General features: G+C 42.0%; 1 protein-coding gene across 1 annotated transcript; it reads right to left on the reverse strand.

Moving 5' to 3' along the window:
- Positions 1-11,956: 11,956 nt before the first annotated feature.
- On the reverse strand, positions 11,957-14,067 carry LOC131354733 (uncharacterized). The gene is made up of 2 exons (XM_058392701.1): positions 14,056-14,067; positions 11,957-13,899 (listed from the first exon to the last, which is right to left on the reverse strand). Exons 1-2 carry the CDS (start codon positions 14,065-14,067, stop codon positions 13,021-13,023), a joined length of 891 nt encoding a protein of 296 aa, XP_058248684.1. The 3' UTR covers positions 11,957-13,020.

The following is a 14,067-nucleotide window of genomic DNA, read 5'->3' on the forward strand; positions in this document are numbered from 1 at the left end:
CTTCAAACATACACACATACCTACAAACACACACACATACATACCTACAAACACACACACACATACCTACAAACACACACACATACCTACAAACACACACACACAGGTTCCTCTCCTGGTTCCTCAGTGTGTTGTGTTCTCACCTGCTGGTCTTCATGTTTGAATCTCCTCACCTGTTAAACTGAAGGCTCTGACCAGCAGCTGCTCCTGACCACAGCTCAGAGATATGAAGCTGAAACAATTAGACATTACGTTTAAACCATAAGGAGACGTCCAGAGGAGCTAACATGAGGTTAAAGACATTTCTGGACAGTAAACCTCCAGAGAGAATGTTAGTGTCATGTGTTATTAATACTCTCAGCTGTGTTTATAACACTGCAGTAATTAAACATTTATAAATGTATGTAATAACACATAACACTGTGACCTTCAGACCTGTAAAAAATCACATTTTACTTTCTTTAGCTTTTTAACTGTGGAAATCTGTCAGCCGAGGCAAAATGGTGAAAATTTATTGCCTTTATCTGTGTGTGTGTGTGTGTGTTTGTGACTCCTGCAGTGTGTTTTTATATTAAATATTAAATTCGGGGGCGTGCAGTAAACACAGATTCTCCATCCTCATCACTTCCCTTTCATTTCAGAACTGCAGATAAGACAGAAAACAGTGTGTGTGTGTGTGTGTGTGTGTGCTCTGTTTTTGCTGTGTACCAGTGTTATCACCACATGGACTGAAAATGCCATTTTTCTCCCTGCAGGACAAAAGGAGGAAAAAAACAGCAAAACACACACACACACACACACACACACACACACACACAGATTTGTGGTCTGACATTGAAAATATCATCAACACCACGGCAGACCCGAGCGGTGACGAGCCGAGGGCCGACTGAGCGGTTCTGTAATAAAGCTGAAGAATTTTTTACTTTCCTCCTCGAAGAAGTTCCTGTGAACAAAAGGTGTTGAAGGTCGTTTTACATCATTAATATTCATGACTTCATTAGCCACAAAAAACATCGCCCACATATGGGAGAGTGTGTGACTTCCTGCTACTTCCTGCATAATTATTCACATTTAAAACACCTCGTCACAATCAGGAGGAAAACACACACACACACACACACACATGATGACCGAACTGCAGGCTGGAATTTAAATGAAGGATTTGTTTATTTACTGTGGTGTGTGTGTGTGTCTGAACGTCAGCTCGGAATACGGTGCATTAACACAGAGTAAGGAAATTGATTAGGAGATTTATTCATTTATTTAATATTTATGTAAAGAGTCTCCAGTGTCAAAACAGTGACATTTTCCCACATCTTCTGTCACCTTCTGACATCATCAAACTGTTTCACCCTTCTCTCTCTCTTCAGGAGGTGAGATGCTGCTCAGTTGGGTTCAGGTCTACTGACTGACCTTTCTAGCCTGAAACCTTCCACTTTCCTCCTGATGAAGTCATGTGATGAGGAACAGTATGTTTTGGATCATGATAAAGTTCCTCCTGATTAGATTAGACACATTTCTCTGTAAATGATCAGACAGTGTTGATGTCACTGACTGTTTTGGGGTTTTTTCTTGGCCAGTCTGTTCCATGTGGTCAGACTGTTGTATACCCAGTGTTTCAGTAAAAGCTCTGATAGATCTTCTCTCTTTTCTCAGCTTCAGAATGGCTCACTTTTCTCCCATTGACAGCTCTCCGATCTTCATGTTGGTTTAACCTTTTTAACAACAAACACAATCTTCCCAGGTGAAACCCAGCACTCGGACCAAGAGTTCAGAGCTATAACTGTTTTGAATGATCAATCTAACAGCTCTCACCTGGGCAACAGGATCTGTTCCAATATTTGTGATCACTTGAATAATGGGTGGGTTCAGACTGAAGTTGCCATGTTCTAAGGTGTTAAACACGTCTAGATATAAATATCAGGAGAAGACTGCTGAATGTCTGATTTCATGTCTGATCTCAAACCCAAATGTCTTCAGTTTGTAGCAACAAATAACGCTGGCTTTAACACTCCAGTATTTCAGAGCAGACTGTAGAAATTCTGTTTTATATTTCATTTAATCATTATTGAAATTAATATAAAGATGTGATTTGCAGCAGTGTTACAGCTGCTGGTATGGAGAATTACTCAACACCTTCTGACCAATCAGAGTACAGATCTCCTCAGCGGTGTGGTGTGAGCTACAGTGCAGCACATGTCATTTTCCGTATCTCCGTGTGGGATGAGACGTTAATGAACCGTCTTCAGGCAGTGTGAATCTTTATATTCTCTTCCACTCTTTCATCTTTCAGGTGACGAGTTCTATCCATCACTCTCCATCAAGCCTTTTTGAAATCTGTCAAAGGATTCAGATAAAACTCACATGGCTGTGTCCGGCATCGTGATCAAATCTGGCATGGTTAGTGTATTAGATGTCATTTCTAATCACAGAACAGTGGAGAAATGAAGTGTAATGAACGTAACACAGCGTCCGGATCCATTAGACCTCGTCTCCTTATTTCAGCGACTTTAACACTGAAAGCTTTTAATCTCAGAGAAGACAAGAATGTGAAGTGGGTTTCTGAGTGTGTGTGTGTGTGTTCCTGAAATTGGACCAAAGATCAGAATAACCATTAACCACAGTATTCCATATCCATACTACCCCCAAAACTACCCAAGGACCAAACTACTCCTCTAACTATCTCCTAAAGCTAATCCCTCAAAATACTTTACCTACTGAAACAAATACCAAAAACCTCAAATGTCCTCCATATCCTGAGTATCATTAATATTTCCCCTAAAGAGATATTATAAAAAGACATGTGGCAGAGCTTCAGAGTGTAAACAGTGTAGATATGAGCAGCAGACTGGAGTGGAATTAAAGAGACAGAGAAGTGTAAACATTGTCAACAGTGTAAAGAGTCAACTGAGTCAACAGTGACGGAATGAAGAGGGAAGAGTGAAGAGTACTGTATGGAGTGAATAGGAGAAAAGAAAAGAAAAAGAGAAGTGAAATGTGAGTGGAGATGGATATGAAATGGATGGTGGTGAAGTTCAGACAGTGAACATTAGTGTTTCAGTACAGTGATGAGCTTCTGCAGAGTGTGACCTCTGGACTGCTCACTTCTACTCAGGAGAACTGAGGAGAACAAGATTCCTACTAAAGAGTCTCTATTGTCTCTATTGTTTACCCAGTAGGGAGGTCATGGAGGGGTTGCTGACACTGTCCTAAACAGCTTTACAGAAATATATACATTTAGAATAAAAATTACAAAGTTTAAAAGGAAACTTTTTTATATTTATCCCTAATGAACAAGCCTGAGGCAACTGCAGTGAGGAAAAACTCCCTGAGATGACAGGAAGAAGAACCCTTGAGAGGAACCAGACTGAAAAGGGAATCTCATCTACATCTGGGTGACTCCAGAGAGTGGGATTATAAATCATGTAATTTCTACAGCAGTATATCGTCAGGTGGAGTTGTGCAACCAAAGGTTTTTGATCAATTTATAAGTACGAGTACCAGCTTAAATTCTGAAAGCCATCAAATGTTCCATAAACTGCTACAGTACTTCAAAACCATCGCCATGTTCTCCAAGTGGTTCTATCCACAGCAGTCCCATATATCTCCAGGTAGTCCACATGGGGCCAACCTCAGCAACAGTAGTAGTAACCCAGAAGTAGGGAATCAGGATGGATCAGGCAGGTCCGGAGAGTAGAACTGGTCAGGAGCTCTGGGAGCTCAGGAGTAGCATGTGATAATAAATAGCCTGCACCTAAGCTTCCTGAGCAGATCAGTCTGCTCATCCCTTTCTTATACACAGTTGACCTTCCAGTCCAGCTTGTTATGGAGATGGACACCAAGGTATCTGTGTCAACCAGCTCAACGTCCTAACCCATGATGGTAAAGGGGCTGGTTGTGGTCCTCTTTTCTCATAGTCCACCAACAGCTCTTTGGTCTTGAGGAGAAGATGGGTCTTTCTTCACCACTCCACAATGTTCTTGACCAGGTTCCTCTTTCTGTCCATCCCTAATCCACCTGACCACCACAGAGTCATAAGAGAATTTCCAGGGGCTGTGACCCATTTCAGCAGGAGATGTTGGATCTAACACCATAGATAAATCAAAGAAAGTGTTTCTTAATGTGGTGCTGTAGTCCAAATGGGAGTTTCAGTAGATATATGGCTGCATGGTCCACATCTACCCATGGCTGAGAGGTAAACTGCAGGAGGTCAGAAAAAAGCTGGCATGTGGTCTCATATGGAACAGCACTGGTCTCTCCAGGACCTTCATGACAAGTGATGTGAAGGCTCCTGGCCCATATATCATATAATATTGCTAATTAATCATGATATGCATATTTTAAATGATAATAAGGTGTGATTTTTCTCTGTAATTGTTAAAGCACCTGTTGTGTGTGTGTGTGTGTGTGGTAATGTGACCGCTGAGGAGGAGGTGAGGTGTGTGTAATGTGTTTATGCTGAACAGGTCATGTTCAGAGTCGGTGTGAATCAACAGGAACAGCAGTCTGGGGAGAGCCCGGCATTTTCCTCAGCGCCTGCTGTGATTTATTATATTATTGATGGTGGTGTCAGTGTGAGAGTCGCAGCAGTTTAATCTCTCAATTAATAATAAAGTCTTCTGCTGTTCACTCTCTTTGTCTCCATTCATTGCTTTGATTTTTGTTTTTATTAACTCTTCTGAAAAGTGTAATTGTAGGCTGTTTTAGCCCCGGAGAAAATGTTAGTATGAATAATTTGTGATCTTACAATGTTTCTTGTGTTACATCAGTGTGTGCTTGTGTATTTGTATGAAGATGATTATTAAGGTGCTATTCCCAGGAGTAAAACAGGACGATTCTGACATGAGATAAATGTACAGATTTCTGTTTTTAATGCCATTTAGTTCAAATGTTATAAAAAGAAAATATCACAGGTGAAAGTTATTATTGTATTAAGAATCATGTTATAAATCATTATAAACACCGAGAGTGGGATTATAAATCATTATAAACAAACACCGAGAGTGGGATTATAAATCATTATAAACAAACACCGAGAGTGGGATTATAAATCATTATAAACACCGAGAGTGGGATTATAAAACTGTGGACTTTATGATCATAAAGTGTTCATTGTCTTGTTGAAGTCTTCAGCTCTTCAGTGCTTCAGACCTGAGAGCAAATTTGTTAATAGAAATTACAGTCCAGTGTCGTCTCCATGGTGTCTCAGAGGTTCTGAGAGTAATCTGGCTCTATGAGACATATAACTGTGTGTCATCATGTGTGTGTGTGTGTGTGTTCACACTCAGCATCAGTGATTTTATCCTTTCAGACACAGATTCATTAACAGAACCGTTCATGTAAACATTCTTCTATAAGAGCTTCACTCCTTCTTCTAATCACTCTCACTGTCATTAACAGATTGTTCTGCTCCAGCTGCAGTTAACTGTATCACACACACACCAGAGTACATTACACCTTAATTGTGTAATTAACAAGCTGCTGTGATTACGCTCTGGGAATCACTTTAAACTTTTCTATTTCTGTATTTTTGTGATTGAACAGAATAACACTGTTATTTTATCTTTACTTCTTCACTCCTTTACTCTCTCTCTCTCTCTCTCTCTCTCTCTCTCTCTTTCTCTCTTTCTTTTGTTTCCTACTTATTATCACATGAGCCCAATTATAGGATCTTGCATCCGAGTGTGTTAACCTCAGATTACAGTTTTATAATGAGCTTACCTATTAGAGTTCACACACAGCATGTCACCTCGGTTATATTACAGTCCATATGAAGTACAGGAACATTTCAGGAGAGAGAGAGAAAGGCCAGAAATAGTAAGAGGCTTTTCTAAACTGAATTATCTCTGTTACAGACGAGAGCGCTGAGCCTCCACGGCTTTAATGGGCTTTAATATCGATCCGTAACAGGCCTCCTGTGGTGCTTCTGATCTAGACCTCTAATGCTGATGGATGGAGGCGTTTAAACCTCGACGTGCCTCAGCGAATATGACATTAGAGCCACGAGCTTACTGATGAACAGCAGAAACAAATCCATCATTAAACCCACGCTACATTACTTAAGAGCGTCACGGTTTAAAAAGCACACAATATTAACTTCTCACACAGGAGGAAATGTTCGAGCTGAAAAATAAACTGTTGATGAATGTAGTGTGCTGTTTCCTAGTTCCTATGAAATCAACCTACAAAATAGCAGTGTTCAGGGCTCAGGGCCATGTTCAGGACTCAGGGCCACTTAGGGGCAGGTCCTCCAGGCGAAAGAGGACCATCTCTGCGAGGTGGGCCAGAAAGGAATCCGAATGTCAGACAGCTAGGGTTTTCAAGGATGGCCCTTTAAGGCCATTTCCACTGCTGCCTACCCCGTCACCCTCGAGTGCTTCAGGGTTCAACCATTACCACCCATGTTCCTGCTCCTTATGTTTCACCACCTCCTGGGTTAGCTACTGCCAGCTTGCTGTTTCTGGGAACTAGGCAAGGTGAGAACAGCGAGAGGCTCTCTCAGACCACCTGGCTGCGTGGAAGCTTCTGTCATGTGTGTTGCAGTGGGTTTTGTCAGAAAAGACTACAGAATCAAGTTTGCCTCCCGTCCTCCTTCTTTCAGAGTGTGGTGCCCACTGTTGGTGGCACAGACTGAACCTTGTTCCTCCAGGAGTAACTTCTCTCGCATCTGAGAAAGGGAACGTAGACAGTATTCCCCTCCCAGATCGAGCCTCCAGCTTTACATCTGGCATTACTTGGTTCCCAAGAGAACAAGGGCTATGCTCAATTTTAGACCTGTCTGCTCTGAATTCTATGCTGAAATGCTTAAGGTCATTGTGTTGCAGATCAGGTCCCAGGACTGATTTGCAATGATAATCCTGAAGGGTGCCTATCTTCACATGGGCATCTTGCCAGAGCACAGGAGACTCCCCTGGTTTGCTTTCAGGGTGAAGTGTACTGGTGGCGGGTTCTCCCTTTTGGCCTAGTCTTATTGCTCTCCCTCAGTTCATGGAGGCTGCTCTGGCATAATGATAATAAGTCAGGGCATCCACATACTCAATTATTAAGATGACTGGCTCATCTTGGCTCAGTGGAGCCCTGCTTGCCCACATGAGGTCCCTAGGCCCCAACCCAGTGTGTGCTTTCTCCCTCTCTGAGAACCACCTTCTGGGATTCAGCCACGATGCGGGCATGTCTGTCTCCCATTTGGGGGATTCCATCCTTTCTGCCATAAAGGACATCTAACTAGGCCATTGCCTCTCTGCCACCCAGGCTCAGAGGGTGCTCAGCTCATGACTGTAGTGGCCTAAGGTATTCCTTTGGGTCTGCTACACAAGACACTGTTTCAACTCTGGCTCAGGAGCAGGGGTTTTCACCCTTGCAGACACCCTTTTCAGGGTCACAAGAGTTACATGTCACAAGCTTTATACCCTTGTTATGTGGGCAGATCCCGGTTTTTCACCTTGGGTCACACTCTTAGGGCATGTCATTGTCACAAGATTTTTTTGACAGACACCCCCCATTGGGTTTAGGAGTGCTCCTGTCTTTCTCCTGAAATTCTGGGGCTACCTTTGGAGGTCCCCTTTATCAATCATTAGGGCAGTCTGTGTTTTTGCCCTCTGGTCAGGTTGGTGCAAGAGATGTGGCCCTAGGTAGACACTAGATTTCTCTCACTGAGAGTGATTTACACTCCAGCACATACAGGAAACAGGCTTCGGGCTGAGGCCCAGGGAATGGCATTTCCACCCATAGGTGGTGGAATGCTTATGGCAATCATTGGTGGGCGGAAGTGGTCCTTGAGAGATTCCCGTCAGGAGAAGCTTCCTCTCTCAGGTGTAGTGGGCAATTCTCCACCCCCGCCCTGAGATTTATAACCTCTTGGTCTGCTCTCAGACTCCATTCTCCCTACTGAGGTTGTGGAGACTATTTTGAACTTTCACCTCTGGTGTAATCAGTGTCATCAGGATCTAGTTCAGTGCCCTGTTACTACAGTGCTAGAGTTCCTGCAGATACCCCTTTTTGATGGCCTATCACCCTCCACATTGAGGTATATGTGGCAGACATTGCTGCAAGTCACATGCCTGTTCTCTGGTATGTCACTTTTTGTGCAGTACCAAGAGGCTGAGGATTTTTTTGCAGACTGTGTCTCCCCTCTTGGGACCTCTAAGTGGTCCTGGAGGGGCTTCTCTAATCCCTATTTGAGTCAGTGGGCCTTTTTGCAGGCCCTCTGCCCTCCACCCCATGAGTTGGCAGAGCAGGAGAAACTGCACCTGCTCTGCCCAGTTTGGGTTCTTAGCACTTATGCTCATTGCTCGAGCACATGGTGTAAATCCTCTCCCTTTTCATCTGCTTTGGTAGCCGCAACAAAAGCAATCCAGTCTCCAAGCAACACCTTGTTCTTTGTAGTGGTAGCTACATCTCCTAGGCTGATTACAGCTCACTCCACTAGGTGTCTTACCTTGTCCAGCACCCTGGCTTCAGGATAATTGTGCTGCGGTGGGTTGGTGCTCTCAGGAGAACCCCTTTATCAGGTTCTTTAACCTGGACCTGGACCCCACTCCTGGGTCCTGGATCTTACAGGGCTAATAATGCTCTGCTCTGGCTCGTTTGTGCTCTTTCACCACCTCCAGGACAGACATCTCCCAGCGTGTGGTGGCGTTGGTATTGATGTTCCCATAGTGGTGTATTTTTCCTCACTCATTTGGGATAAATATAAATTTTAAACTTTGTCATTTCTATTCAAAATTTTCATATTACTGTAAAGCTCCTTTGAGATAACGTGTAATGTTAAAAGCGTTATAGAAATAAAATTGAATTGAATAAATCACAAATACATTTCAGTCTCTTGTGTGCACAGCTGTAGTGTGTTTTGCAGTGCTTTGGTTTCTCCTCATTATTTACATCATTATGGAAAGAGAACTTGATCCATTTGCATTGTTTGCCTCCTACATGAGTGCAGCATGTCAGGACAGCAACAAAATTTAAATAAAGAAGCACACACACTTCTCATGTAAATGTGTGTGAATAAGATGCATAACATTTCAAAACAACAGTAGCTGACAAGATCCAGGATCCAGAGATGGAGTGATAAAAGAGGAGAAGGTGAGCTTTTCTCACACTCATGAACTCCTGTAAAGGAACTCCTGTAAGAAAGATCTCTAAATCTTTCACACCATGTGGGTGAGGTGAGTGTCCTCAGCATACAGTTCTACAGAAACCTGTGAGGAAATGACCTCACCGACAAAACAGGCTCCGTTTTCTTTTTTTTATCACAGAACTGAAATTCAAAAAATTCTGACATTGTGTAAAAGTTTTGTTTGTTTGCTCAATATCTCTCTCTCTCTCTCTCTCTCTCTCTCTCTGTCTCTCACTCTCTCTCTCTGTCTCTCACTCTCTCTCTCTGTCTCTCTCTCTGTCTCTCTCTCTCTGTCTCTCTCTCTCTCTCTCTGTCTCTCTCTCTCTGTCTGTCTCTCTCTCTCTCTCTCTCTCGTTCATCTCATCATCTTTATCACTTGGAATTCTCCCCAGTTTTCACATCTATAACACACAGTGTGTATTGATAAACATCACACTTTTCAGAAATTACACAGACTCTAAGACACAGAGTGAGAAAGGAGTGTGATGGAGATGGAGTACGTTCTCTAATCCGTTTCTCAGCTCGGATTCGTCTGTCTCGATTCAGCGAGAGTGATTATGAGGAGCAGAGGAGCGAGTAATGAAGATGGGAAGTGGCTTTAACGCGATCGGCTGCTTTAAGGGATTCCACACTCTGGTGGTGAATGAAAGTGAACACTTCGAGCAGCTTTTCTGAGTGGAAACAAATTTTGAGTCTTTTATGATTCCTCCCTGAGAAAACAGCAGGATTATGATCTTCAGAATTAGTGTAATTGTGTCTTTATGATGATGCACATGACAGCAGTATGGAGATTAGTGCTGCTGTCCCTATAATCACTAACACACAATTCTCTCTCAGGTGGTGTAAATACAGTGGATGTCTCCTGACTCTCAGCACACAGGAGAAAGGACAAACAAACAGACGAGGTGCGTCAGAGAGCAGGTGTAATCATGCCGTTATTTATCACCAACAGCGCTGAATAAACATGGAGCTGAGGTTTAGACTGCAATCAGGTTTGTGATTAAAGTTGGTACAGTGTCTGTAATTATGCTGATTCTGAGAAACAGAAAATTAAATCCAGGAGGCAATCAAGAGAAGCGTTCAGGTCGAAGTACAACGAGACTGAAATAATGGGTTTCTTGTACACAGCGTGAGCTAAATGTCACATCGCAGCTCAGACTTAAGACTTTAAAATAAAATCGTCTGTGTCCACACACGCGCTGTGGTTTCATGACCTCGATTAAAAACAAATAAAAGCTGAAATAAAAGGATGTGCTGGATTGAGTTACTGTCAATTCAACTCAATTTTATTTGTATAGCGCTTTTAACAAAGAGCATTGTCTCAAAGCAGCTTTACATGAGAAACGACATAAGAAAACAACAAACATATAAACAGACAGACAGACAGACAGACAGACAGACAGTCCTAGATGTTATCCCAAGTGAGCAAGCCTGAGGTGACTGAGGCGACTGTGGCAAGGAAAAACTCCCTTAGATGGTAAGAGGAAGAAACCTTGAGAGGAACCAGACTCAAAAGGGAACCCATCCTCATTTGGGTGACAGTTGTGTGATGCAGATACAGCATGTGTATAGTGTTATGTAAATCAATAAGGAGGTTGTTGTCCACAGCGCTGCTTGAATATCCCAATCCTCACAAGCAGAACCCGGCTGGAGCTGGTCCATCTCCGGATGCCACTGGAGCCGGCACAGTCTCTGTATGCCTCGGGATGGGTAGAAGAAGGGAAACAATGGAACAGCATTAGCGTAGCTGCTGTTCATAATATTAGCAGTACTATCTGAATGTGCATTTAATCAGATGTACTGGAGCACAAGGTTATGGGATGTGTTAGATGTATGCCAGGATAAAGAGATAAGTCTTTAGTCTACATTTAAACTGGGAGACTGTGTCTGAGCCCCGAACACTGTCAGGAAGACTATTCCAAAGTTTTGGAGCTAAATACAAAAACACTCTACCCCCTTTTGTGGACTTTAATATTCTGGGAACTACTAGAAGTCCGGAATTTTGTGATCTTAAAGAGCGTGGTGGATTGTAACGTGTTAGAAGACTGGAGAGATAGGTGGGAGCTAAACCAATTAGAGTCTTGTACGTGAGTAGAGCTAATTTATAGTCAATTCTAAACTTCACAGGTAGCCAGTGCAGGGATGATAATATTGGGGTTATATGATCATATTTTCTTGATCTGGTAAGAACTCTGGCAGCTGCATTCTGGACTCACTGTAGCTTGTTTATTGAAGATGCAGGACAAACACCTAGTAATGCATTACAGTAGTCCAGTCTGGAGGTCAGGAATACATGAACTAGCTTTTCTGCATCAGATACAGATAAAATGTTCCTAAGCTTGGCAATATTTCTAAAATGGAAGAAGGCTGTTTTTGTGATATTGGAAATATGATTTTCAAAGGATAAGTTGCTGTCTAATATTACACCCAGGTCTTTCACTGTTGAGCTAGTAGTAACAGTACATCCTTCTAGATGCAAGCTGAATTGCGAGAGCTTCTGTGTACTGGTTTTTGGGCCAATAAGTAATGTCTCTGTCTTGTCAGAATTTAATAATAGGAAATTATCAGTCATCCAATCTTTAATATCTTTAACACACTCAGTTAGTCTAGACAAATTAGATATTTCATCTGGTTTTGATGAGAGATATAACTGGGTATCATCAGCATAACAATGGAAACTAATCCCATGCCTTCTAATGATGTTACCCAATGGAAGCATGTATACTGAGAAAAGCAGAGGTCCTAAAACTGACCCTTGTGGGACCCCGTATTTCACTGGCACTATACTGGACAGTTCTATATTTAAATCTACAAAATGGTATGGATCAGGCAGATAGGATCTAATCCATTTTAATGCCTGTCCCTGCATACCTGTGTGATTTTGTAAGCGATCTATGAGGATATTATGATCTATAGTGTGGAATGCAGCACTAAGATCAAGCAGGACTAAAATGGAGATGCAGCCTTGGTCCGAAGCTAAAAGCAAGTCATTAGTGATTTTAACTAGTGCAGTTTCTGTGCTATGATGGGGCCTGAAACCTGACTGAAATTTTTCAAGGATATTGTTTTCCTGTAGGAAGGAGCATAATTGAGCTGACACCACTTTTTCTAGTATTTTTGATATAAACGGAAGGTTTGAAATCGGTCTGTAATTTGATATTTCATCAGGGTCTAGTTTCGGTTTCTTAAGAAGAGGCTTAATAACTGCTAACTTAAGAGATTTTGGGACATAACCTAGAAATAACGAGGAGTTAATAATATTAAGAAGAGGCTCTCCAGCTGCATGTATCACTTCTTTCAGCAATCTATTTGGAATTGGATCTAACAAACACGTTGTTGGTTTAGCCGTGGTGATAAGTTTAACTAGCTCTTCCTGCCCTATGCTGGTAAAGCATTGTAGCTTTAAGTGTGGAGCTGTAGGCTGGTCTGGATCACCAGATGCCGTCAGTGGTTGAACATCCAATATTTTGTTCCTGATACTATCAATTTTTTTAGTGAAGAAATTCATAAAGTCCTCACTACTAAAGTATGCTGAAATACTCTCTCCAGGAATCTGATGTTTTGTTAGTCTAGCCACTGTACTGAATAAAAATCTGGGATTGTTCTGGTTTATTTCAATCAGATGGCTTCAAACTTCTAATTTGGTTTTTCTCCACTTTGGCTCGAGGTTACGGGTTGCTCTCTTGAGGGCGTGAGTATGACTATTGTACCATGGTGACGGTGTTTTATCTCTGACCTTTTTTAGTCGGATGGGGGCAACAGTGTCTAGTGTGCTGGTAAAAATATTGCCTATGCTGTTAGTTACTTCATCTAGTGCATCTGCATTTCGGGGTCTAGTAAGAAGTTGAGACAGATCTGGCAGATTGCTTGTAAATCTGTCTTTAGTGGTCGGAGTTATAGTTCTACCAAAGTTTATAACGTGGAGAGACGTGTCTAATATGTTCTACAGGTAGAGCGTACACTAAGAGGTGATGGTCTGTGATGTCATCGCTTTGAGGTAGAACAGTTATATCAGTAACATCAGTCCCATGTGATATAACTAAGTCTAGTGTATGATTAAAATGATGAGTTGGTCTATTAATGTTTTGTTTAACCCCAAAGGAATTTAGTAAATCTATAAATGCGAGCCCTAACGCATCGTTAGCATCGTCTACATGAATGTTAAAGTCTCCTACAATTAACACTTTGTCAAAACTGATCAAAAGATCTGAGAGTAAATGTGAAAACTCATTAAGAAAATCACCGTAGGGCCCCGGGGGTCTGTACACGGTGGCCAGAGCAAGAGATAGGAGGGATTTTTTATGCCTGTCTGAGAGTGCAACATTAAGGACAAGCACTTCAAATGAGTTAAACCTGGGTCCTGTTTTCTGAGTAACGGTAAGAGAATTATTATAGATGGTTCCAACACCACCACCACGACCTGTCTGACGGGGCTCATGTTTATAGGAATATCCTGATGGAGTAGACTCATTCAGACCAATGTATTCATTTGGTCTAAGCCAGGTTTCAGTAAGACAGAGTGCGTCGAAACTATAATCTGAGATCATTTCATTAATAATAAGTGCTTTCGGTGCAAGAGATCTAATGTTCAGAAGCCCAAACTTAAGAAATTGTTTTTCTTTACCTATTTGGTCTTTTTCAGGATTAATTGTGATAAGATTATTTCGAGAGTTATTAATAAATTTATCTTTTAATCTCACTAATCGGGGAACAGACACAGTTTCTATAGGACGAGCTGTGTGTGAACTTGTATTAGTCTGGCGAGTTGAACAGTAGCTATTCTAATTGTGATCTGAGGAATGACTTACCAGTCAGATGGTGCGCAGTGTCCTGCAGTGTCCTGCAGTGTCCTGCAGTGTCCTGCTGAATGAAAGTCAGGGTGTTGAATTAAATAGAATTTCTGGTGATTATTATGACCACAGTGGTGTAGATGCTACCGGAAAACCCAT

The sequence above is a fragment of the Hemibagrus wyckioides genome, linkage group LG06, assembly GCF_019097595.1.
Source record: "Hemibagrus wyckioides isolate EC202008001 linkage group LG06, SWU_Hwy_1.0, whole genome shotgun sequence".
Lineage (NCBI taxonomy): Eukaryota > Metazoa > Chordata > Actinopteri > Siluriformes > Bagridae > Hemibagrus > Hemibagrus wyckioides.